The 23,288-nt window shown below is 49.6% G+C and overlaps 1 protein-coding gene across 1 annotated transcript; it reads right to left on the minus strand.

Annotated features, from left to right (window-relative positions):
- Window positions 1-4,674: 4,674 nt before the first annotated feature.
- On the minus strand, window positions 4,675-18,742 carry PEAK3 (PEAK family member 3). The gene is made up of 4 exons (XM_038384503.2): window positions 18,249-18,742; window positions 14,185-14,333; window positions 12,447-13,144; window positions 4,675-7,306 (listed from the first exon to the last, which is right to left on the minus strand). The coding sequence occupies exons 1-4, from the start codon at window positions 18,449-18,451 to the stop codon at window positions 6,266-6,268; spliced, it is 2,091 nt and encodes a 696-aa protein (XP_038240431.1). The 5' UTR covers window positions 18,452-18,742; the 3' UTR covers window positions 4,675-6,265.
- Between the last annotated feature and the right edge of the window lie 4,546 nt (window positions 18,743-23,288).

Raw genomic sequence — 23,288 nt, forward strand, 5'->3', positions numbered from 1 at the left:
GAGGTGTTCCATATCTCCTTCCTCTACCCGGGCACAGCCTCTTTGGTGACAGCTGGAGCATTGGATGAGGTCATAGAATCCCTTGAGAATTAAATTTCCTGGTAGGAATGTTTGGGTCTTGCATACTGGGTCATTTATTGCTAACTGGAATTCATTAAATGGTTCTAGTTTAGGGAAGCTAGCTCTTTCCAAAGACTAAATTTGGACACTGGGCCTTCTGCTCACTGCAACCCTTGTAGACACCAGTGAAGTCAGCTTGAGTAACAAAGGTCAATAAACCAGTCTAGACATGTAGGTGAACCGGGACCTGGAGGGGAGGTCTTGCTGCCCTATTTATAGCTGGGAAGCACTAGAAAGAGTAGAGGCATGTCTCAAGGGGAGCAGAAATCCCATGTCACCTGCAGCTGAGAGATGCTGTTTATTTTGTCACTAAAAAGAGTACTTGTGGCACCTTAGAGACTAACAAATTTATTTGAGCATAAGCTTTCGTGAGCTGTAGCTCACAAAAGCTTATGCTCAAATAAATGTTAGTCTCTAAGGTGCCACAAGTACTCCTTTTCTTTTTTGCGAATACAGACTAACGTGGCTGCTACTCTGAAACCTATTTTGTTACTGCATTCCCCTCCTTGGGGCTGAGAGCTTGTCATTAGGGTTTGACAGACTCTCCTCTGCTGAGCTGACAATGAGGTAGGTACCCAGCCACTGAATTCTCTGCACAGAGGAAGGGGGAAGACAGCAGGGACAAGTGAATCCCTGCCAGGTGCTCTCCCTGGTCCAGATGGCATGAAGATATCCTCCCCTAAAATTTCTCACCAGTGCTACTCATGCTAGTGAGGGTGAGAGGGCTAGTGGAGTCCAGGTGACTTTACTATCTTGTCACCTAACCCTGGTCTGGGCAAATGTAGGCACTGGCTTAAATGTTGGCAGCTGCCTAGAAATCTGTTATGTTAATACCCCCCACCATTGCTTCCACTTGTGGTTAGCAACCGAGAGGAAATTCAGGAGAAAAATAGTGTGGAGACAGTCTGAGATGCACCAGGATGAGTGTTGTTGGGAAGGCTGGCCCCCGTGAAGCGGTTGGGTGATGGATGGTATCAGCAGAGGGCAGGCACACACTGCTTATGGCTCATCTGTGACAAGGTTGGTGGTGACCTACGTGCACGGAAAGGGACTCTGTGTCTGCACGTAGCAAGCAATGCCTGCTAGTGAGCCACCATATGCCCCCACCTGCTGGCTGTTGGGATGCCCACACCAAGAGGTGGAAGAGAAAAAAAAAAAAACTCAGGAAAATGTGGCTATTTAAAACAAAAACAAACAAACTCAAAGCGAATCCAGCTTCTAGAGAAGCATTTAATTGAATTTTGTTAATTTCACCAGATGCTTGTTAGAAGCACAGAAAATCAACTGACTGTATCAGAGTGGTGGCCCATCTAGTTCAGTGTTGTCTCTTCCACAGTGGTCAGCATCAACTGCTTTGGAGGGAGAGGCCCTGCAGTGGCACTTTCCTCTTGATTCATGTAGTTAAAGGTCAGTTTATGCCCTGAACTTTGAGGTTTATATTTCTTCCAAAACTCAACAGTCTTTAATATTTGCTCTTGTAAGGTGGATGGTCTCTTCTATAATGTGTTTGTTTAATCCTGCTCATCTCTTGGCCTCGTTGAGAGCTTGGGGGGAAGAGTTCCACAGACTGACTGTGCTGTGTGGAAAAGCATTTCCTTTAATCAGTTTTGAGTGATCCCACTTAGACCTTTGTCCTTGTATTGCAAGCCAGGATAAATAAGAGCACCTGATCTGCCTTCTGTCAATCATTCATTATAGCATATACTTTTAGCACCGACAGTGACTTTTAACATCCACTTAGGAGCTTGGCTTTTAAGGACACATGCTGCATAGAACTCAATTTATAGGACTCCTCCCTGGCTGGATTCCAAGCTTAGCTTTAAGCTGCTAAACAATGCTGCCATATTGCATAATACAGTTAAAATAATCCCTTAAAATTGAATTTATTTAAAGGAAGCATTAAGCTTGGAATAAACCATTAGCTAACTGCTTAAGGTTTAACTATTTTCTGTTGCAGTAATGTATGGGGAGTCAGCCAGGAATGGTACAGACTCCAGTCAGCAGTAACATTGAGGGCTTTAAAGGGGATGCCATTACACTGAAATTGACTTAGTCTAGTGACAAAAGGAATTAAAAGTTGAGAGCTCTTTGGAGCAGGTACCGTTCTGTGTTGTACAGCGCCTTGCACAATGGAGTTTTAGTCCATGACTGGGGCTCCTGGGTGCTTCCACACTCCAAATGATCAATTATAATAATACTCCTGCCTATGTCCTTTGCCAAGGTTTTGTCATTTTGCAGTCACATTTGCCTACTTTTAAAAACGTTAATCTCTCCTCTCTTGCTGTGTGAAAGACCCACATAAACAACAAGATGTCTGATGGACTGTAAAGGGGAAGTGCTTTCAAATGCATAAAGGTATTAGATTGACTGTGCATAAACTTGCAAGTGACTGGAGTGTAACTTTCAATGATGGTCATTGACTGTCATTTGTAGCAATATTACATACAAATTGCAGTGTTGTAGTTGAGTTGGTTGCAGGATGAGAGAGAGACAAGGTCGGGGAGGTAATATCTTTTATTGGACCAACTTCTGTTGGTGAAAGAGAGAAGCTTTCAAGCTCGAAGTTGGTCCAATAAAAGATATTACCTCTCCGACCTTGTGTCGCAGACAGAAGTGTCATTTTTAAGGTGATAGCATCGCAGGATAAAAGTCAAAGAATCATAATTTTAAAAGAGAATAAAAGACGTTCCTGTGGTTAGGGCACAAGCACAGAATTTGGGTGACAAGGCTTCATGTCCTTGTTCCTCTGCAGGCATTCTGTATGACCTTGGGCAAATTGCTAAATTTCTCTGTGCTTTGTTCTCCATCTTTAAAATGGGGATAATGCTGACCTACGTGACAGGGTGTGTTGAGAGGATAAGCACATTAAAGACTGTGAGGCACTCAGGTATTGTAGTGATTGGGACAGTGTACGAACAAAAAAATAGATTAAAATAATGTGGGTCACTGATGTGAACCCAAAGTAATTGCATTCACATTGTTGCAGTTCTTCTGGATTTGTGTCAGTGTAACTGATAGCCGACTTAGGCCTGTGGTAAATAAACAGGAGCATGTTTAGACTGGAGCAAGCATAACCGATAATTTTGTTTCTTTGTTTTGCTGCTGCTAGTGCTAGGTATTGTACTGCCATCTTGCATGCAGATGAAGTATTGCAGGAGATAATTGAGAAAAGGCTAACAAGGTCACCCAGAAAATCAGTGGCAGAGCTAAGTATAGACCCCAGATATCCTAAATCCTAGGGCTGTGCTTTAACCACAAGACAGTTCTTTCTATGAAAATTCCCAGACATTATAATCTATCCAAATAGGCATGTATGTGTGTAACTGACATGGCTCAGCATAAGCCAAAACATACTAAAACGTTCTTTGGCTCACTGTGTTAGCAAGCAGATACTTCGGAAGTAAGCATCTTGTGTAAAAGGAACCATTGCCCAGGCGAAGCTTGTGTTGGAAGGGTGCGGTCTGCCCACAAACCCATTCTTTCTTGATGACCTACCTCTCAGAAGCCTATCTATCTGACAATGATTTTGAGGGGTCAGAAACAAATTAAGCTTCTTCTATGCTGTAAATCTGATTAGTCTTGCACAGCCAGGCCTAAAGTTAGGTTCCTAAATCCACAGTTAGGAAGCTAATAAGATTGGCATAATTATCAAAGGTGCTCAACATCTGTAGCTTCCATTGACTACAGTGTTGACAATATTTGTATACTTCATTGAAGCAAAAATTTGCTATATCCAATCATGATTTAATCCTGAGAAAAGACTGGGGGGACCTGATCACTCTTCAAATATGTTAAGAACAGTTATAAAGAAGACCATGATTAATTGTTCTTCATGTCCACTGAAGGTAGAACAAGAACTGATAGGCTTAATCTGCAGCAAGGGAGATTTAAGTTAGATATTAGGAACGACTTTATAACGATCAGGATAGTTAAGCTCCGGAATAGGTTTCAAAGGGAGTTTGTGGAATTCCTGTCACTGGAGGTTTTAAAGAAGGGGTTGGACAAACACCTGTCAGGGATAGTCTAGGTATAATTGGTTCTGCCTCAGTGCAGGGGGCTGGACTAGATGACCTCTTGAAGTCCCTTCCAGCCCTCCATTTCTATAATTCTATGTCTGTTGGTGTCGTCACTGCTGGGTGATGGCCACAAAGAGGAGTGAGCACACTTTATTAATAAAGTGAGATCATGTGTAATGCTTTCTCCTACACACACATTGCTGGGTACTAGAAACCGATCCTGAGAGGTGCTGAGCATCCACACTTCCTTGACTTTCATGGGAGCTGAAGATGCTTGGTCCCCTAGGAGAAGATGGGGTATGTGTGTATACTTCTAAGTCCTGTGCTGTCTACAAATGAAATGTATATGGTGCTCTCATCTTAGTCTCTGAAATGGCTTTATGTTCACCTGATAATCTGTAGTTTGAGGATGAGAGGAGTCCTATTCTCTGCTATGCAGGGAAGGGAAAGTTGTAGCTTTTCCATGAGTTGTAGCTCATAGGGTTGCAATGCTGTTGCCCATGCTGTCCCAATGGTGGGAATAAACAGAGGACTCCTGTCTTAAGGGCTGTCAGCCCAGCACAGAGCAAATAATGAGATTTTCAGGCAGGACTTGTGCATGAACCCAGGGGTTTGTACACTGCTGGCTTTCCCTTTGGCTTAGGTAACCTGAGCCTGGCTTAATGTTTTACAATCAAAGCAACAACACAGAGGATAGCATGCAGACTGCCAGGCAGACAAGGAGGCCTAGCGAGTCCAAACACAGACCTCACACCCAAAGTAGGGATTTACAATTCACATGCGGTTGCTGCTGGTTGGCCAGCTTCACTGGCCTTCATAATCACCCACAGATATGCTTTGCAGGCTGATTCTGATAGTGAGCTCTGGGTTGGGTGGTTGGTTGATTTTCTGAAGTCCTTCTCCACCAGTGCACCCACATGGTGTAGCCACAAACAGTTCCAAACTGTTCATCACATTATCTATGCTATTAGACCTACTCACAGAGCAGTGAAGCTTGGCTTTATGTTTATCCCTGGACATGTCATGGGGAGTGCTAATGTCATAAAAAATAAGAATTTAGATGGACAGCATTTAAGATTCATCAGGATCCTGTTTTTATTGAAGGTTTCTACTACAGGGTTGGTAAATTTCTCTCTTTGAAATACATCCTCCACGGTAATGATTACGCAACAATCAGTTTTTAATAAGAGTAAGTCTATCAGATGTATCATATTTCTCCTTAATAATGTTACCTTTAAGGCAAACTGGAGTCTATTTTTTAAACAAAATGACAGAATTAGTGGATGTGGATATTGGGTGGGGAGGAGGATGCTTCCAGGAAGATTTTGTGTCTAAAGGTCAACTCCTGTAACCCTTACTCAGATGAACTGGTAAGTCAGTATTGGAACATTTGGCCCTCAGGAAGAAAGTCTTCCCAGAAAAACTTGAGGGAATTTGGTACAAAACATTGCATCATGGACTGAAAACTGGCAGAAGGAGCCTAAACCAAGGGTAGAATACACGGCAGAGTGCACAGTTGTGGGGATTTGTCTACTAGGGAGTTTGGCTCCATCTTATTTTGAACAATCACTAAAGAGTTGGAGGGGCAGGTTAGAGGTGTAAACAGTATGTTTATGAAGTTCCCAGGAATGGGAAGAAGACGTGAACCTGAAGGGAAGAGGATGGAGAGATTGCACAAAGGGGACCTGGAAAGGGCAGGGATATGAGCAGTAAACAGCATGAGGTTTATCCTGGAGACACACACGAGAAATACCCCATGGCAGATATTTAGGAGCTGGCTGTGTGAGTCAAAGGGAGTAGGACTGGGTCCCTAATGGATGCAAGATGCTGAGCAAGCTGCCCAGTCCCTCTGTGTGTCGGGGAGCAGGGAGGTACATTCCACCCCAGAACTCCACCTGTGGCACTCCAGCTGTACCTGGCCTCTCCGGCCCTATTCTTAGTCAGTCAAAGTGCCGCAAACTTCAGAGTAAACAGGACCCAAGTCTTAAAAGTCTACTCCCCCCCCCCCACACACACAGAGTTAACTGCATAAAACTCAGGGTGTCTTCTTTTGAAGAATGAAGAGCTAAGATGAATCTTAGGGCCCAGAGAATCTAGATATTTCATAACTGATGCATAAGCTGTTAAGTCTAACGTGCCCCCAGGCTTTCTAAAGCATGCAGAATCCTGAGGGTGTGGAGGAGCATGTGCTCGGGGGTCTCTGTGAAGTACAAACAGCACAGCCACTCTTCCAGCCGTATGGTCACCTCTTCCTCAGACGCCTTCTCTGCAAACTTCAGCAGCAACAGCACCCTTTTAATCGCCACCCAGTTCCGGAGCAAGACTGGAGTGATTTGGTTCCTGGCAAAGAGCTCCTGGCGTGGTCCCCACAGTAAGACCTGCAGCATGTTCTTTGCTTGTTCGATGGACACACTCCTGCAGGGATCTGGGTGAAGAAGCAGGGTGGCCAGGTTCTGGAGCCCCCGCGAATAGATGGACAGGGCTGGGATAGCAGGGAGGTCACTGCTCCTGAGTCCTGAGGGCTTCTCCAAGGGGCTGGGCTGATGCAAGATCTCATAGACCAATATGCCTACCTGGAACCCCTCTGCATTTTGGAAGTGAGCCACAGAGAGCCATTTGGGAGCCTTGCTGACTCGGTCTGGATCTTGGGCCACAGAAGTAGATGTCATCTTTCTTGTAGCTTTAGAGAAGTTGCTGATGACCAACCTTGGAAGCAACAGCTCTGCAGATGGATCTTTGTCCTGCTGGCCCTGGTGAGGAGATGGACACTGCACCAAGAGCAGGTTCTCCATGTGAATGTTGTAGTGAGCAACCTTCTGCTGCTTGAGGTGCTCTAGCCCTGTACACAACTGCAGCATGAGGAGGCAAGCCAGGCGTTCATAGTGCCCGGGCTTGGAGCTGTGGAGATCTCGTGATCCCTTCACAAAATCAGCCAGGGTTTGATAAGGAACCTCAGGAGAGATGGCCACCTGGGTAAGAGGAGGGGATACACTGGTAGAAACAGCTTCCTCATATTCTCCAGGATAGAACTGATCTAGCTTCTGAGGCCTTTCCACAGGTATGAGGTCCTTAGGGAGGGAATCAAGGAAGTAGCTAAACACTTGCTGAATGTTGAAATGAGCTTCTACAGACATCTGTACGGAGAGACTGCAGGGATAGGATTTATAGACCTGTTAGGGCAAGAACCAGCAACACACAGTCAGCTGGATGTGATAAAGAGAACATAATCAATCAGTGCAGGCTAGAACATTTCCAGGGTCACACCAGCCAAGTGACTGTTGCAGTCACTTAACACAGTTGTGTGATTCCCAGTTTGCTGCAGAATTTGGGGCAGATCTGCTACACACATTGGAGACACCTTGGGGCACAAATTAGGTCTGACATGCTGAATAACACAAGGGGACTATGTTGGGGGGACTCATGTCTCCAGCTAGAAAGGGGGAAAAACTATTAGAGTCATGCTCTGCAGCTGGAGGGTGATTAACTAATTTGCCTTCTGGCCAGAGGGCTGGAGCTAGCTAAGGTTCCTTTGGCACTTGGGCCTTTCAAGGAGCTCAGTTGAGAGTTGGAAGGAATGTTGCCACTCTCTGAGGAAGGCCAGACTCCTCTGCAGAGAGAAACACAGGGAATAAGTAGCTCAGGCTCCTGTGGCTGGGGGCCTTGAGATAGGACTTAAACAGGAGGGTGGACCCACAGAGAGTAGCAGCCATAGCCTCTTGTAGGGGAAGTCTTGAACTAGACCCTACAAGGAGTAGGGAGGATCTCTAGGGGAAGCTGCCAGAGTCCTTGAGGAGGGAAGGAAGTGAGGGAAAGCCTCCTAAGACAAGGAACAACAGAGAAGGAGCTCTGCAGGAGCAGGTTTGGCTCCTCTGGGGAAGGGCCTGAGGTAGGGACAGGAAAGGCAGAGCCTGAAAGGACAGGAAGAGTTATTAGTCTAGTCCAGAAGGGAGAAGCCAGAGGTTTTGGGAACTCTAAAGGGAGCCTGTGTTAAGCACCAGCTGTGGAGAAGTGCTTGAGAGGAAGGAAGTGTCCCAAGGAAACAGCAGCATGTCTGAAGAAGCACACCCAGCTGCTTAATACAGGCAGGTTCCCAGGTGGGGAATCCACAATAGAGTGGGGGAAGCCTGGGTTCCTCTACCAGCCCCTGTGGAAGGGGGCATGCAAGCCCAGTGTAAGGAATATTGAGCCCAAGGTGGGGCTGAAGCCTTGGCCCAAAGGAAGGGCCAAGGAATAGCCTGAGAAGGGGAACTGAAGGTTCCTTTGTATGGGGACATTTTGTGAACTTTCAGTTGGACCTTCTGGATCCCCTAGAAGGGTTTAAACATGTATCTGACTTGGTGGAGGGTCAAGCCATGGACGACCCAATGAGCCAGCCGGCAGGAGGTGCTGGAGCCAAGTTTAAAGGCAATGTTACCCCCTGACACAAGGGGGTGCCCCTTCCCACACCATTACAGGGGCCTTGATCAACCATAAAGATGTTACCCTCTAGGTCAGTGGTGATTCAAAGGCATTTGCAGCTACTAACCTATTCTTCAAATCCCTGCTCAAGGCTCCCTTCTACAGGGATACCTTTAGAGCACAGCCAGCTAATAATGGTTAGGCAGGGGCAAGCTGAGGTGACTGCTCCTGATCTGTGTATCCATGACCTAACAAACAAAAAATGCGCACGAGGAGTCTACTAAACTGTGATCTGAGGGTACGTCTACACTGGAATATAAGACCCATGGCAGGAGCGTGGCTGGCCTGGGTCAGCTGACTCTGGCTCACGGGGCTGTAAAAATCCAGTGTAGATGTTTGGGCTGGAGTCCTGGCTCTGGGACCCTCCCCTCTCATGTGATCCCAGAGCTGGGCCTCTAGCCTGAGCCCAAACATCTGTGCAGCAATCTCAGAGTCCTGCAGACTGAGCCTTATAAGCCTGAGTCAGCTCACCCAAGCCAGCCCCAGGTGTTTAACTGCAGTGTAGACATCCCCTTAGAGTCACTCCATCCACCCTCCCTCGGCCCCTTCTAGTTGCTGCTTCTCCCTATTCCTACTTGCCCACTTAGTCTGCAAGACCCAGATCCTCAATGGTATTTAGGCGCCTAACTCCCACTAGTGTTGCTGAATTCGGCAGGGGATTAGGAATTGCACAGCAATGTTAATTGATGTGACCCTGGAACATTTCTAGCTTGTACTGATTGCTTTGGGCTTTTTTGTTCCCTGATTTCAGCGGCAGTCGGGTGCCCAAATACCTGGTGGAGTTTCGCCTTCCTCTGCAGCATGGGGCACGGGCCACTTGCAGGTTTAAACGAGTGAATGGTGATTCCTCTGTGACTTGGAGTCTTTAAACCACGATTTGAGGACTTCAGTAACTCACCCACTCCTGAAACAGACCCATAACCTCTGGCTAAGTGTGGCCTGCAGTGTGTAAGAGGTCAGACTAGATGACTACGATGGTCCCTGCTGATCTTAAAGTCTGTGAGATCTGGGCCTTACAGACTAAATGGACAAGTAGTCACAGGGAGAGAAGCAAATAGATGGGGCGAGGGCGGGTGAATGGAATGACTCCAATCAGATCATGGGTTTTAGTGGACTAATTGTGTGCACACATCAGAGAACAAAATCAACCAGCGCAGGCTAGAAATGTTGTAAGGTCACATCAGCCAATGCAATGTTGTAATCAATTAACGTTGCTGTGCAATTCCCGGTCCACTGCAGAATTCAGCGAAACCCAGGGGCCTTGGCTGCTTAAATACCTTTAGGCCCAGATGCTCAAGCTCTTTGGGGCAAGGAATCTCTCTCACTGAGTGTGTACAGCCTGCCACCAGGAGGCCTCCAGCTACTGTAATATACAAAGGGATGATGATGATGATGAGATGCAGCACATGGCTTGCTACCACCCTCATCTCTAATAATATTGGGTTTGGAAGAAACTTGCCTTATGGGAAAGCTAATATTGCCCACTGTGACCTGCTCTGTTGGCTCCAAGCCCCTGGCAAAGTTGCCAACACAGCTCGTGGTCAGGCAAAGGTTGGAGGTCCCCAGTCCAGTCTCTGGCTCTGTTAATAACTCCAGTGGAGCATGGCGGTGTGATGGCAGCTGCTGAGCCTGTCATCTGTTGATTCCGATCTGGAATTTCCGGTGCCTGTTCCCACAGGGGAATCCCATCTAGCCCTTCCCTGTTCCTTCTCTGAGCTTAATGGAGAAGAGGACGAAGTATTGGGGGGCAGGGCAGGGAGGGCACATGAACCAAGTTCACTTCATTTCAGGGCTATAAACTTGTGGCCTCAACAGGTGCAACAGATTCACAGGGTCTGATCTCTCCCTGGTGAAAGCCAGTGTTGTTCCTCCAGGGATGAACTTGGCTTGAGGCAGCTAAGTCAGATGGTAGCTGGCAGGATGCATGAGACACAGCAGGGTGAAATCACACTGCAGGAGCTCCCGCCTGCCCCACTGCCCTGATACCCAGCCTTGGGGAGCGTGATGGATGCTTGTGAAACCTTCCTGGTTGTTTCCACTGGGCTGCTGAGAACCTGCGACTTGGTTGGCCGTTAACACTGGGTAGCAAACCATGGGCTGATATTCCCAGACCTGGGGCGTTCAGTGGGTGATGGAGGCTGCACTCGGACTTACTCTACGCTGCTCCCTCGTACTGTTCGACCAGGTTGTGATCCCGTTTTCTCCCATCAGCCTGCAGGCAGGAGGTGTGATTGCAGTGTGTGTGGATGAACCCAAGCTAGTTGGATCGTGCTATCTCGCTAACGTTAGCAGGGTAACTGCCCAAGGAGGATGCCACCTAGGACCCTGGGCACGTACTGAGGGCTAACCTGTGCCACAACCCATGTCACCGTGGCTAGGCTAGAGCTAGCTGGGGTGCGTCTACCCATGCTGCAATCATGCCTCCCAATTGCGGTGTAAACACACCCTGACTACCATTGGTCCAGGCTGCCTTCCAGCTCCTGCTGCTAGCTGGTATCACTGCAGCTTGTCAGGCCAGGTTTTCAAGTGCTCAGTGCCCAGAATTGGGGCTCTACACCCGGAAAACTGGCCCATCATCTGTTGAGTTCTGAGTTGCAGCTCCTCTCGGCTAACCCCAGAGCCCCCGCACTGAGCCCCAAGTCTAGTTATCTTGGTGCCAGTCTCTGCTTTGCCTGGAACCCCCTGTTATCCTGGGTGATGCTCACTCAGGCTGACATGGGGCTGCAGTGGTGAAAGACACCACTGTCCCCCAGGATGGCTGTAAGTGCTATGGGATTTCCCCCTCCCCGCCCAAGCTGGATCAGCCTGTCTTTGCTGGGAGGAACCGACAAGCCACACCCCTCTACTCTTCACTCTAACACTCTCTGATGCCCCTTGGAAGCCAAGAACAATGGGCTGGATAACACAACACAGACAACAGTGGACAAAGAAAGTCCACCGAGAGGGCTGTATGCCTGAGGAGCTTGGGGATTTGGCTCTGCACCCTTTCATCTCTAGTTCAACTCCAGCCCAGGTCAGTTGTAACCGAAACTCACCCTGCACTCCTTACTCAGGTAAAACTGCCACTGGGGACTGTGGAAGAAGCTAGCCCTGCTGCCTAGGCTGGACCTATTCTGGGGTTAGAGGCCTTCCCAGGGCACCTTTGCCCAGCAGTATGGACTCCTTCATGTTTCAACATTGAAAATCAAGACTATCCGTCCACTCATTATGAGGGAAAAGTGTCCATGGTTTTTAGGATCCTTTTGAGAACCGTGTAAAGAACCACTGATGCCTCCCCGAAAGCACTTGCGGATACAACACGAGCTTCCGATTGCTCCAGCTGATCTGTTGTTCTTCCGTACTAGGGGCGGCTGCATGAAAAGTGGATCTTGGTTCATCAGCTCCTGCTGCCATGCCTCCCCCCAATGACAAACCGCTGCCGGACCCCATCACAGCTGACTACCATGGCAAAGCTGATGAAGTCACCAATAGCGGATTTTCACCATAAAATCAAACAATCACCCTTTCCCCATGGATCGCAAAGCATTTGCACTAGGGTGGGGTCAGAATCGTAACCTCCATTTTAGAGAGGGGGAAACTGAGGCCCAGAGAGGCAGGGATTTGCCCAAGGTCACCCAGTGCATCAGAACCCAACTTTCCGGATACCTAGGCCTGTGTCTAACGCAGTAGACCATGCTGCCTAATCCCCACACCTCACTAGTAAGGAGAAGCAAAGGATGGGCTCCTTGGGACCAGAAATCTGTTTTTTGTTGAGATTCTCAGACTTTGGGGTGGTGATGAGCCGCACGGATCAGGGCTACAGGCAGACTGCCCTGACTCAGATCTTTCCCCATCTCTAATGTTTATGGTTACCTTGGCTGCGAATATTTGCTGGGCTTGCTCAGAGGCACAGGAAACACGGTAATACCAGGCGTCTCCTGTTTCACAACATGGCTGCTTGTCTAAGAGCGTGAAATCTGCCCACTTCTTCTTTCCTGCAAACTCTGCTCTCATCAGCTGCTGCTCCTCCTCCTTTCCGCCCAGGATCTTCTGTGCCCTTGCCGTGAGATGGATCAAAGACACCAGGTGGCACCCCATCACCTTCTCATAGACGTTGGCTGTGCTCTCCAGGTCCTCGAAAAAGTGGACGAGCTCCCCGTCAGGAGTAGTGAACGTCAGTTCTTCTGTGGTGATGTGCCTTGGGACAGGGACAGGGTGAGCTTTACGCAGGGCGTCCCAGGGCTCAGATGCACCCAGGCTTTGGGACTTAGACAAGTATCTTTTAGGGCCACAGAGAGGTCCTTCCATCGACTCAGAGTAGCTGCAGCTGCCTCCCCTGCTGTGTGTGGAGACCTCATACAGGGTGTTGTAGACATAATGCGGCGTGGGGAAGGGGGCACTCTTGCACGGGTAGTAGTGATGAGTCTGCATCTCGGGCAAGGACCTGGTTCTGCTGAGCTGCTTTTTTGGCAGGGGGGGAGGGAGAGGATCACTGCTGGCCTCAGAGGGGAGCTTTTCAGGTGACTCCCCTCGGCATGTCTTGGCTGGCACCAAGTGTGCTCGCATTTCTCCTGCAAGGGAATAACAATTACACGCTTACGCAGCCACCACCTCCAGCCTCAAGATGCTTCCCAGGTGCTCAGTGAGTCTGCAAGGACCTACACTGGGCAGCTCCTGTTTACATCCCTGGCCTAGTCAGCCACTATCCCCCAACCCCACTAGTCCTTCACCTGGACGCATCTCTGCACCTTCTTCCACACTGCCCCTTCCGTCTGCAATGCATCCTCTAGAGCAACTGCCCGTCTCATCTCCACCACCTTCAGATCTATCCTCCACACTCACTACTGCCCTCTAGCCTTCAAGCCACGGGAAGGGATGGAAGGGCCAGGGTTCAGATGGAGGAGCTGTGGAGCTGGTGGGGGGCATTTCCAGGGAGGGGGATTGGGAGGGGTCATGGCTGGGGGCAACACTCAGCTTGCAGGACCGCTCACAGTTAGGGCCAGCATGTTGTGTCCATGTTGACATCCAGCCAACTGAGCTTGTGTCCAGTGGGTTTCGGCTGTACAAATCCGGGGGTTAACTTGCCCCCATTGTTGTCCCACTGACCCTGGGAGAGCAGTTATTGTTCTCCCCTCTGCACCTCTCTGGGTACACAAGGCCTAACTCCCCCTGTGCAATCACCAGCCCCACCCTGAGCTTTTCCCCTGGACGTCACTGAAGAACTGACCAGGACTCAGAGCTGGAGGGCTGGAGTAAGGGGGAAGAACCACCACTGCGCGGGAGGTCAGATTGTCAAGTGCTCGGTGTAATCCAGTGCTCAGTGTATGTTATGAGCCCTCTGTGCCTGACCCACAGGGGACACGAGTCGGTGACAGGCCCTAACTAAACAGCTTCGGCTCAGGCTGTAGCAATGCATGCATTTCTCTCGCGAGGTCCCCGGTTCAATCCCCACCGTGTCGGCCAAGAGAGTGGCCATTACACACAGCACCCCACGTTCACCCACTGGGCCAAGCTCTTTGCAAAAACTGGCCAACAGCTGCTAGCTGCACCCAGTGCTGCGTCAGTGAGTCCGTGGCCCGGCTCCCTCTGAGCTCTGTTGGAGGCCACTCACCCACGTTGCTGTAAATGAGATTTCCCTGGGCGCCGTGCTGGGCAGGGCTGCCAGCCCCCGCGCCCTGCATTGCTGAGGGTGGCTCAGCAGAGCCAGGACAGTGGAGCTGAGAGCCGGAGCTGCTCGTTCTTCTGGCTGGGATGATCCCCCTGTAGGGAGGGAAGGGGGAGGTTAGGCCAAACTCCCAGCAAAGTTTCCTCCATTCTCTGCCAGCGAAAGAGAAATAAAAGAAAAGGAGATGCGGGGATGCTTGAGGGCCTCCAATTTGCAAAGGGACCTGGGAAGTTTGCTAGCTTTGCCCATTGTCTGTGCTGCTTCTCTGCAGTAGATGGCAGCATTGCCCCAATGCCAAGGCGGGAGAGGGAATCTCTCTGACTCAGGAGATCTTAAGGTCAGTAAGGGACCATCAGGATCATCTATTCTCTGACCTCCTGCACATTGCGGGCTACCGCACCTCACCTTGGACCAACGTGTGCCGGTGCAAGAGACAAGCTTCCGTGCTGGAGTTAGGGAAGTTGGTCTAATAACAGATATTGCCCCACCTGTCTTTCCCGCTAATATCCTGGGACCACCACGGCTCCAGCAACTCTGCTTAGAGGCTGGGGCTGGGGCGGGACGTTCTCCCACGCAGCTCTTTGCTCTCTCGCTCGTACTCCCTCCATAGGGCGCTGCACTCGTGCGTCCTGATCCACGCTTCTGTTCCCCTCTCCCCGCACTGTGCAGGGGATAATTGTGTGCGTATCCGGGGTTGAATCCAGGCCGTTAGCAGACCCTGGAAGGGTGACCTTGTTTTCTCCTCTGCTCCCTCCCATGGAGGGACCCTATGTGGGTGTCGCAGGCTGGGAGCATACTGAAGGTGGACACATGGGAAGACCCAGTCACGTCCACACCCTTACAGCAGCACCTGGAGTCAGTGTGCGAGTTGGACTCCTGCCATAGGGAGTGGGGACCAAAGTCGGTTTGGAGCCCTGAAACAACATGTGACTAGGGGCTGGCCCTCATCAGCCTTCCTGTGTGTGTCACACCCTTATTCACACCTGGATCCTGGGGACCAGAGAATCTAGAGGGATCCCAACAAAGTACTCAGGTTTGGAGGGGAACCGGCTATAGAAAATCAGATTGCGAGAGGAGGGGGCTCTCTGCAGCCTGGGGAGGAGTGGGGCGAAGAAGAGGAAGGAGCGATCTGGGCTGAGAGAGTGAAGGCTCTTCAGGAGGTTGCTAAAGTGAGCGACATACAGGGGCTAGATCCCTTCCCTGGATCAGAGCCAGAGTCTCTGGCGGTTTCAGTTCCACCCTGTGGCTGCGTTTATAATTGGGGCCTTTTCAAGGAAACCAGCAGTTTGTTGGGTTTTGTTTGTTTTTAAACAAACCCTAAATCCTGCAAACATTTCTCTATGTGCTGGGCCAGATCCACCCTCCCAGGGGAGCCCAGGGAATTACACCAGGGATCAGGTTGGCCCCGCTGGCTTTTTTCTGAAGCACCTGATAATGGAAGAGCCTTTTAAATGAGTCTCTGTTTGACTCAGGGCTCACCAGGCCACCTCCAAGCTGGTCCCTGACCGGCTCAGTAATTGACTTTCCATCAGGTAATTGCTGCTGCCCCTGCACTGTCTGAGCATTTTGTGCAAACAGCTCCCATAGGGGAAAGTTTCGAGAAAGGAATTGAAGTGAGATGTTTTCCTAGAGCAGGGGAAGTGTGGTCAGGGCTGTTAAACCACAGACGGCAATGGAGCTTTTAGCAACCACCAGCTCCCCATGGGGCTGAGGCTCCCTGCACGTTAACCAGACCTTTTTCTGAAAATGCTCTGTGTGGGGTTAGGGGCAGGTGTCGTGGTGGATGCACACTTTGGGGCAGTTTGTCTAAAGGGGAGAGTGTGGGACGGGGAGCCATTAACTTGAAGCATGAGCTTGGGCAAATCTCTCCCCTTCTCTTCTTCCCCTCCGTGACCCCCCCTCCCATCTGTGAAATGGTAGGGTTGATACTGCTCTACCTCCTGGGGGTGCTTGTGAGAATTGCTGAAGGTTAGTAGAATGGGGTAGAGCAGGGGTTCTCAACCAGGGGTCCGCGAGCAGGATTCAGGGGGTCCGCCAAGCAGGACGAGTGTTAGATTCGCTGAGGCCCAGCGCAGAAAGCCTAAGCCCTGCTGTGCAGGGCTGAACCCTGGGGCCCTGAGCCCTGCCACCCGGGGCTGAAGCAGAAGCTTGAGCAACTTAGCTTTACGGGTCCCCCTGTGCTGTGGGGCCCTTGGCAATTGCCCTGCTTGCTACCCCTTAATGCTGGCTCTGGCTTTTACATGCAGAAAACAGTTGTTGTGGCACAGGTGGGCTGTGGAGTTTTTATAGCATGTTGCGTTGGGGATGGGAGGGGGCTCAGAAAGGAAAAGGTTGAGACCCCCTGATGTAGAGCATTATCTTTGCAGGCTCCTGTTGGTCCGTGTGCCTGCCCGCATGTGGGCAGGCTAGTTTCTGAGGGCCATATACAGTGGTATGGCAGTACTCCTGGATTTGCAAATATTCATGGATACCTCTGTGCACATGTGTGTATACTACAGGCCTGTGCACACACACCTCATCCGTGCCCTGTCCCTGCGAGCTACCAGATTTCCTCTGCAAACATTTCTCTCCTGTTCTAGCTGTGCATGTCCCTCAGCAGCTGAGCCCTTCACCTCCATTTAGGGTGACCAGACAGCAAATGTGAAAAATCAAGACCGAGGGTGAGGGGGTAATAGGAGCCTATATAAGAAAAAGACCCAAAAATCAGGACTGTCCCTGTAAAATCGGGACATCTGGTCACCCCAGCTCCATTTCATCCCAGATGTTTAACCTCCAGAAGCAGCTGACCAGGAGCCTCAGGGACGGGGACAGGAGGGGAGGGTGCTTTACGGGAAATATTTGCCATGCAGATTCCTAGGAGGGGGCTTTGCAGTAGCAGGCAGGCCTCAGAGCTTGCCTGACGAGGATGCTGCTGGAGACAGCAAGCTGCTCCTGGTTTATGGGGGTTGCCACCGCCTGGAAGCTGATAAGGAGCTCCCATTAACCAGGTTCATTCTAGGATCAAACTCGTGTCCCTGGAATCAAAAGAACTTGGCAGCGATTTTTAAGTCTCCTAACAGATTCTTAGGTCCCTTGTGTCCTGTGCAAGAGTAGGCTGAGCTGGCGAAGCTGGGAAGGACGATCTCAAAGGCTCTTAGAAACTCCCCCCCACCCCCACCCCGACTTTTCAAACTGGATGGTAGACCAGGGACTCAGGGCTTAGTCATGAGCCTCTAGCTCGCTGATTTCAATCCAGGCTGAGCTGGCAGTGTCCAAAGGCTGCTGCTCCAAGAGCTCTGTGATGTGAGTTTGGAGGGTTCCCCCCCCCAGTGGATGTGTGTCCACATCACAAAACTTCCCTGCTGAACTCAGCAAGCCTGAGTTAGACAGAACCTAGAGGGAGAGATTCAGTTCAGCCCCATCACACAAATCATAGCTAATACGCAACCCAAAACTTCTGTAAGTGCACTTGTGCAAAAGGAGGCGAGTCGCCTCCTGGGGTCTATGCCTGCCCCCGCCACTGACTTGCTTTGTGATCCTCACTAAGTCACTTAACCTCTTTGTGCCTCAGCTTCCCATTGTCTTGACAGTGAGATCAGTTAGCCCGTGGAACAGATTTGGAGTTCACTGGTGCCCAGATGTGGGGTTCAGATTTGGTCTTTTACAGAGAGAGAGGTGCTAGTCCTAACATTTGGATAAAGGGTGGGAGATGGAATTTGACAACCCCAAAGTTTAGGGATATTTGAGTCTGAAGTTCTGGTGCACACCCCTCTCTGGTCTTTTCCATCTCTAATCCTTTGTGATCTCACTGCAAATACCTTTCTTCTCCCTTCCTTCTGCCTCTCTGCTGTTATTGATTCGTGAAGTTATTGGGCTCGAATGCAGTGATCAGGGGAAATTCCCAGGGCTTTGCTATGCGGGAGATCAGACTAGATTATCATAACGGTCCCCTCTGGCCTTGAAAATCTAGAAATTAACTTTGGGACCTGGGCCTCAGAAGTATTAGTAGGATTAGTAGGAAAGTCTGTTACCTTTGTGTTTTCCCTGGGAGAGGCGGGGGTGCTACTGGCTCAGACTCCGGCACGTCCTTCCTTTCCAAAACCATCCTCATGCTGAGTGTATCATCTCGTCGGCCAGCGCTCTGATTCCCATCACTTTCTCTTCCTGGGCCAGCCACGGGCTTGTGACTTGTTTGCTGGGGGAGCAGGAGAGGAGCCGTGCGGCTATCAGACATCGGGAGGGTTTTGCAGGGAGAGGTGGCCCTGGTGGCTGAGGCTGGGGCTGCTGTGGGGAATGGGCTTTCACAGCACTTCGTGTAACCACAGCGCTTTCAGGAGGATGTTCTTTCAAACTAGCTTTCAAAACCTCTTGCAGGGCTAAACTAAGCCGTGGGTTAAACTCAACCTTGGTGTCACTGTGAGGGGGATGGAATTACACCAGGAACAAATCTGTCCCCACTGGGTTTACATTTCCTTCCTTATCTGTGTTCCCTGCGACACCTTGCACTATTATAAAGGGACAGTGTCACAAAGCTACTGTATAGGAGTGCAGTTTGTTTATTGCTTGGCTTTCCCTCACTGTGGACCGTGGAAGCCAGCTGGTTAGTTTCGCTTTCTGATTCTCTCACAGTAGCGGTTCCCAGCACTGCAGGGGGAAGACTTAATGGTTTTTAATACATTATTTTAAAAAATTCTGCATGTTTTTTTCTTATGTTAAGAATATTGAGTTTTGTCTTCCCTGTGTTTGATGGAGATCTATGATGGGGTGTCCACCCCCCACAAGGCCTGAAGGGGTAAAGGTGGCTAGGTGAGTCAATTAACCCCCGAGGCTGTACCTGGAGAAGGAGCCAGGGTATAACGAGGGCTAATTAAAGAGGAAGTGCAGCTGGACAGGGACTGGAGGGGTCTGTATAAAGCCCAGTAGCTGAGAGAAGAAGGGGGCTGCAGAGAGAGACAGCAGTTACTGTCAGCATGAGAAGGCAAGGTAGGAAGTAGGCCAGGGATACAACTGTGCAGACCTTGACTGTTAGTTGTAGAGTTCCTGGGCTTGAAAGCAGTGTAAAGGGCACCTGTGATCCCCTACTAGCAACTGGAGAAGTGAAATCATTAAGCAGGAAGTGAAAGAGAAGACTGCCTGGGACAGTCCAGGGTGTACTTGGATACCTGCGACTTCCCCTGAAGGGGAAAACCACATCGACCTGGCCAGAGGGCCAAGCCATGAAGCGGAAGCAGTTGAGGCCCGAGAGAGTGATGGAGTGCAACTGCAGGAAGGGGTGGCAGCCGGGCTGAGCTAATACCCAGCTGCGACCAGAAGGAGGCACTCCGACTGTGAGTAGAGCACTTCATGACAAGATCTACATGGAGGACTAGAGATCTGGACTGGAAGCTAAACTGGCATTTTGGGGATGTGTTGAGTCTTTAACAAAGCTATCCTTTCTCACAAGTGTTCCCAGCCATAAGAGTTAAATAGCTGTCAACAGAAACATCTGACTAAAAATTCCTCCCGGGACAAATTGTGTTTTAACATGTTAGCTATCTCTTCACACAACAGGGAGTTGTGGTCAGTGAGTCAAATGCTGCATCTGGATAATTTTAGGCACAGGAATAGCAATTGAAAATAAAGATCTTGTGCCCCAGTGCAGACGTGGATCAGTTGCAGGGGTCAGCACTAGAAAATGCGCCCAAGGGAACAATCCTGCATTGCTCCCAGGGACAAGGACTGGGTGGTCTATTAGCTCTCTTCACCTATAACATCTATGGTGGGAATACAGGCCTTGCCACGCTAGATCAAACCAGAGTCCATCTAGCCCACTAGCCTGTTTCCAACAGTGATCCATACCAAGTGCTTCAGAGGAAGGTGCAAGAAATTATAAAGGTGGGATGGTAATGGAATAACTGGCCCACAGAAGAAGCTTATTCATAGTCCCCATAGTTAGAGGTGGCTTTCTGCCCTGAAGCATGAGCATTTATATTCCCTACAAACTGCTATCAGTGGAACTAGATGTCTTCATTTTCTGTAACAGAAGTCCAATTCTTTTTTTTGGATCCTGCTAAATTCTTGGCCTCAATGATACCTTGTGGCAATCAGTTCCACAGGCTAATTTGGCTTTGTTTAAAAATGTTTTTCCTTTCATGAGTTTTAATTCAGTTTCCTCATTGAATGTTCCTTTTTCTTGGTTTCTGAGAGATTAAATAGATCTTCTTTCTCGGTATTGCTCACTATTTTGTATACTTTTCTCATTCCCCTATTATTCACCTTCTTCCTAAAGACAACTTCCTACAGTGTCCTGGATAAACCTTACTGAATTAAGTTTAAATCTCTCAGTGGTATTAACAATGCAGATATTTGTGTGTTATTGTGGGATTGTATGTAATTTGTCTAGAAGGCATGACTAATGTAAACCTTGGCAAAAAGAAAAGGAGTACTTGTGGCACCTTAGAGACTAACAAATTTATTTGAGCATAAGCTTTCGTGAGCTACAGCTCACTTCATCAGATGCATTTGGTGGAAAATACAGTGGGGCGATTTATATACACACACAGAGAACATGAAACAATGGGTTTTATCATACACTCTGTAAGGAGAGTGATCACTCAAGATGAGCCATCACCAGCAGCAGGGGGGGGAAAGGAGGAAAATCTTTCATGGTGACCAGCAAGGTAGGCTATTTCCAGCAGTTAACAAGAACATCTGAGGAACAGTGGGGGGTGGGGTGGGGTGGGGGGGAGAAATAACATGGGGAAATAGTTTTACTTTGTGTAATGACTCATCCTTTCCCTGACTCTATTCAAGCCTAAGTTAATTGTATCCAGTTTGCAAATTAATTCCAATTCAGCAGTCTCTCTTTGGAGTCTGTTTTTGAAGTTTTTTTTGTTGAAGGATAGCCACCCTCAGGTTTGTAATCGAGTGACTGGAGAGATTGAAGTGTTCTCCGACTGGTTTTTGAATGTTATAATTCTTGACGTCTGATTTGTGTCTATTTATTCTTTTACGTAGAGACTGTCCAGTTTGGCCAATGTACATGGCAGAAGGGCACTGCTGGCACATGTTGGCATATATCACATTGGTAGATGCGCAGGTGAACGAGCCTCTGATAGTGTGGCTGATGTGATTAGGCCCTTTGATGGTATCCCCTGAATAGATATGTGGACACAGCTGGCAACAGGCTTTGTTGCAAGGATAGGTTCCTGGGTTAGTTTTTGTTGTGTGGTTGCTGGTGAGTATTTGCTTCAGGTCGGGAGGCTGTCTGTAAGCAAGGACTGGCCTGTCTCCCAAGATCTGTGAGAGTGATGGGTCGTCCTTTAGGATAGGTTGTAGATCCTTGATGATGCGTTGGAGAGGTTTTAGTTGGGGGCTGAAGGTGATGGCTAGTGGCATTCTGTTATTTTCTTTGTTGGGCCTGTCCTGTAGTAGGTGACTTCTGGGTACTCTTCTGGCTCTGTCAATCTGTTTCTTCACTTCAGCAGGTGGGTATTGTAGTTGTAAGAACACTTGATAGAGATCTTGTAGGTGTTAGCTAGAGGCATGTAGGTAAGAATAGCAGTCAGTAGGTTTCCGATATAGGGTGGTGTTTATGTGACCATCGCGTATTAGCACCATAGTGTCCAGGAAGTGGTCCAGGAAGTGGACCTTGGCAAGTGTTATAAAATTCAAAGGAGTTGAAGTTAAACAATAAGCTAAGGCATAGGTGCCGACTGTCCTCAGTCAAGGGGGGTGCTCCACCCCTGCTCTGCCCCGAGGCTTCCACTCTGTCCCCACTCCGCCCCCTTCCCCCCAGGTCCCACCTCGCCTCTTCCAACCCCCACTCCGCCCCCTTCCCTGAGCGCACCTAGCTCTCGCTCCGCCTATTTCTGCACCTGCTCTGCCTCCTTCCCCCAGCTCCTCCCGCCCGTCGCCGAAAAGCTGATCGGTGGGGCCTCCCAAATAGCTGATGGGTGGGGGCTGAGAACCCCTAGTTTTTTCCCTTTGCTGGCCCACAAGTGGGAAATACAGGTGCCGTTGCCCTGAACTGTGACAGAGGCGCTGTCTTGCATTGGGAACCACCTCACGCTGGCCACCGCAGGAGGCAGCCCACAGCCAAGATGGGCTGGTGGTCTCACCCACTTTGGCAAGTCTGTGAATGCTGCTGCACACCGGTGCTGCCCAGCTCTGTGCCTGCTGCTCCCCTGGCCAGGCTGACGTGGCAAGAGAGCGGAATGGCACAGAGACACGGGCTGCTGGGCCAAACGCATCCCTAGCGTTAGGGCTTCCAGGGAAGTCAGTGGCATTACAGTGAGGAGGATTTGGCCTGTTCTTTTTGCACGGGACATTGATCTGTCCTTGCACTGCTCTTGCACGGACTGTTGATGATTGACCACGATATACACCACTAATGGCCCTGTAACCCATGCAGCAGCCACCCGAGGATCATCTTTTCTCCTTCTCGCATAGGGAAGACTAACTCAGATAACAAATTACCGTCCCCAGTTATAATTCTCGATCATTGCGTGCACGGGGTGTGGCTGGATTTCCAAGATGGGTGGAACGGGGTGTGCCAAATGAATCAGTCCATGTAAACAACGAAGGGAACAGCACTCGCTAGGCTGTGGCTGATTTCTAAGTTGGCAACAGTGTTAGCGGGCGAGCTGTAGAATAATCTGTCACACTGTAAGATGTCCCTGAGCTGCTCAGAGCTTCCCAGAGAACCTCTGTAGTTCCCGGCCCCAAAGGTACCAACAAGATGATTTCTTGGTTAACGGGAACGTACCTGCATTAAACAGCCCGCGGAGGCACCCGGGGCTCTAAATACTCATAGGTTTTAGGGACAGGCAGATTTGGTTGGCCTGAAACAACTGAATCCTGATCTTGTATCCCAAGCAGCTGAACTTCTTCCCCAGACTGTAACTCAACGTTCAAACTAAAGCTGCTCACAGCCTTCGTTCCAAAACATTTGGATTCCCCGGCCCCACCTGTAACAAGGGTACAGAGGAGTCGCCGTACGAGGCTATGTATCTCCTGTCCCAAGTCACATGACATGGGCCAGGACTCCAAGGGTTAATACCCCTGCAGCAGAGGTGGAGAGCTGAGTGCGC

The sequence above is a fragment of the Dermochelys coriacea genome, chromosome 25 (assembly GCF_009764565.3).
Source record: "Dermochelys coriacea isolate rDerCor1 chromosome 25, rDerCor1.pri.v4, whole genome shotgun sequence".
Taxonomy (NCBI): domain Eukaryota; kingdom Metazoa; phylum Chordata; order Testudines; family Dermochelyidae; genus Dermochelys; species Dermochelys coriacea.

Coding starts and splice junctions, on each gene's coding strand:
- PEAK3 (XM_038384503.2), bottom strand. CDS start 18,451: ATGTCTGATAGCCGCACGGCTCCTCTCCTGCTCCCCCAGCAAACAAGT. Junction 13,145..14,184: donor TCTCATTTACAGCAACGTGG/GTGAGTGGCCTC, acceptor ATTCCCTTGCAG/GAGAAATGCGAGCACACTTG. Junction 7,307..12,446: donor AGCAAATATTCGCAGCCAAG/GTAACCATAAAC, acceptor TTGCCCTAACAG/GTCTATAAATCCTATCCCTG.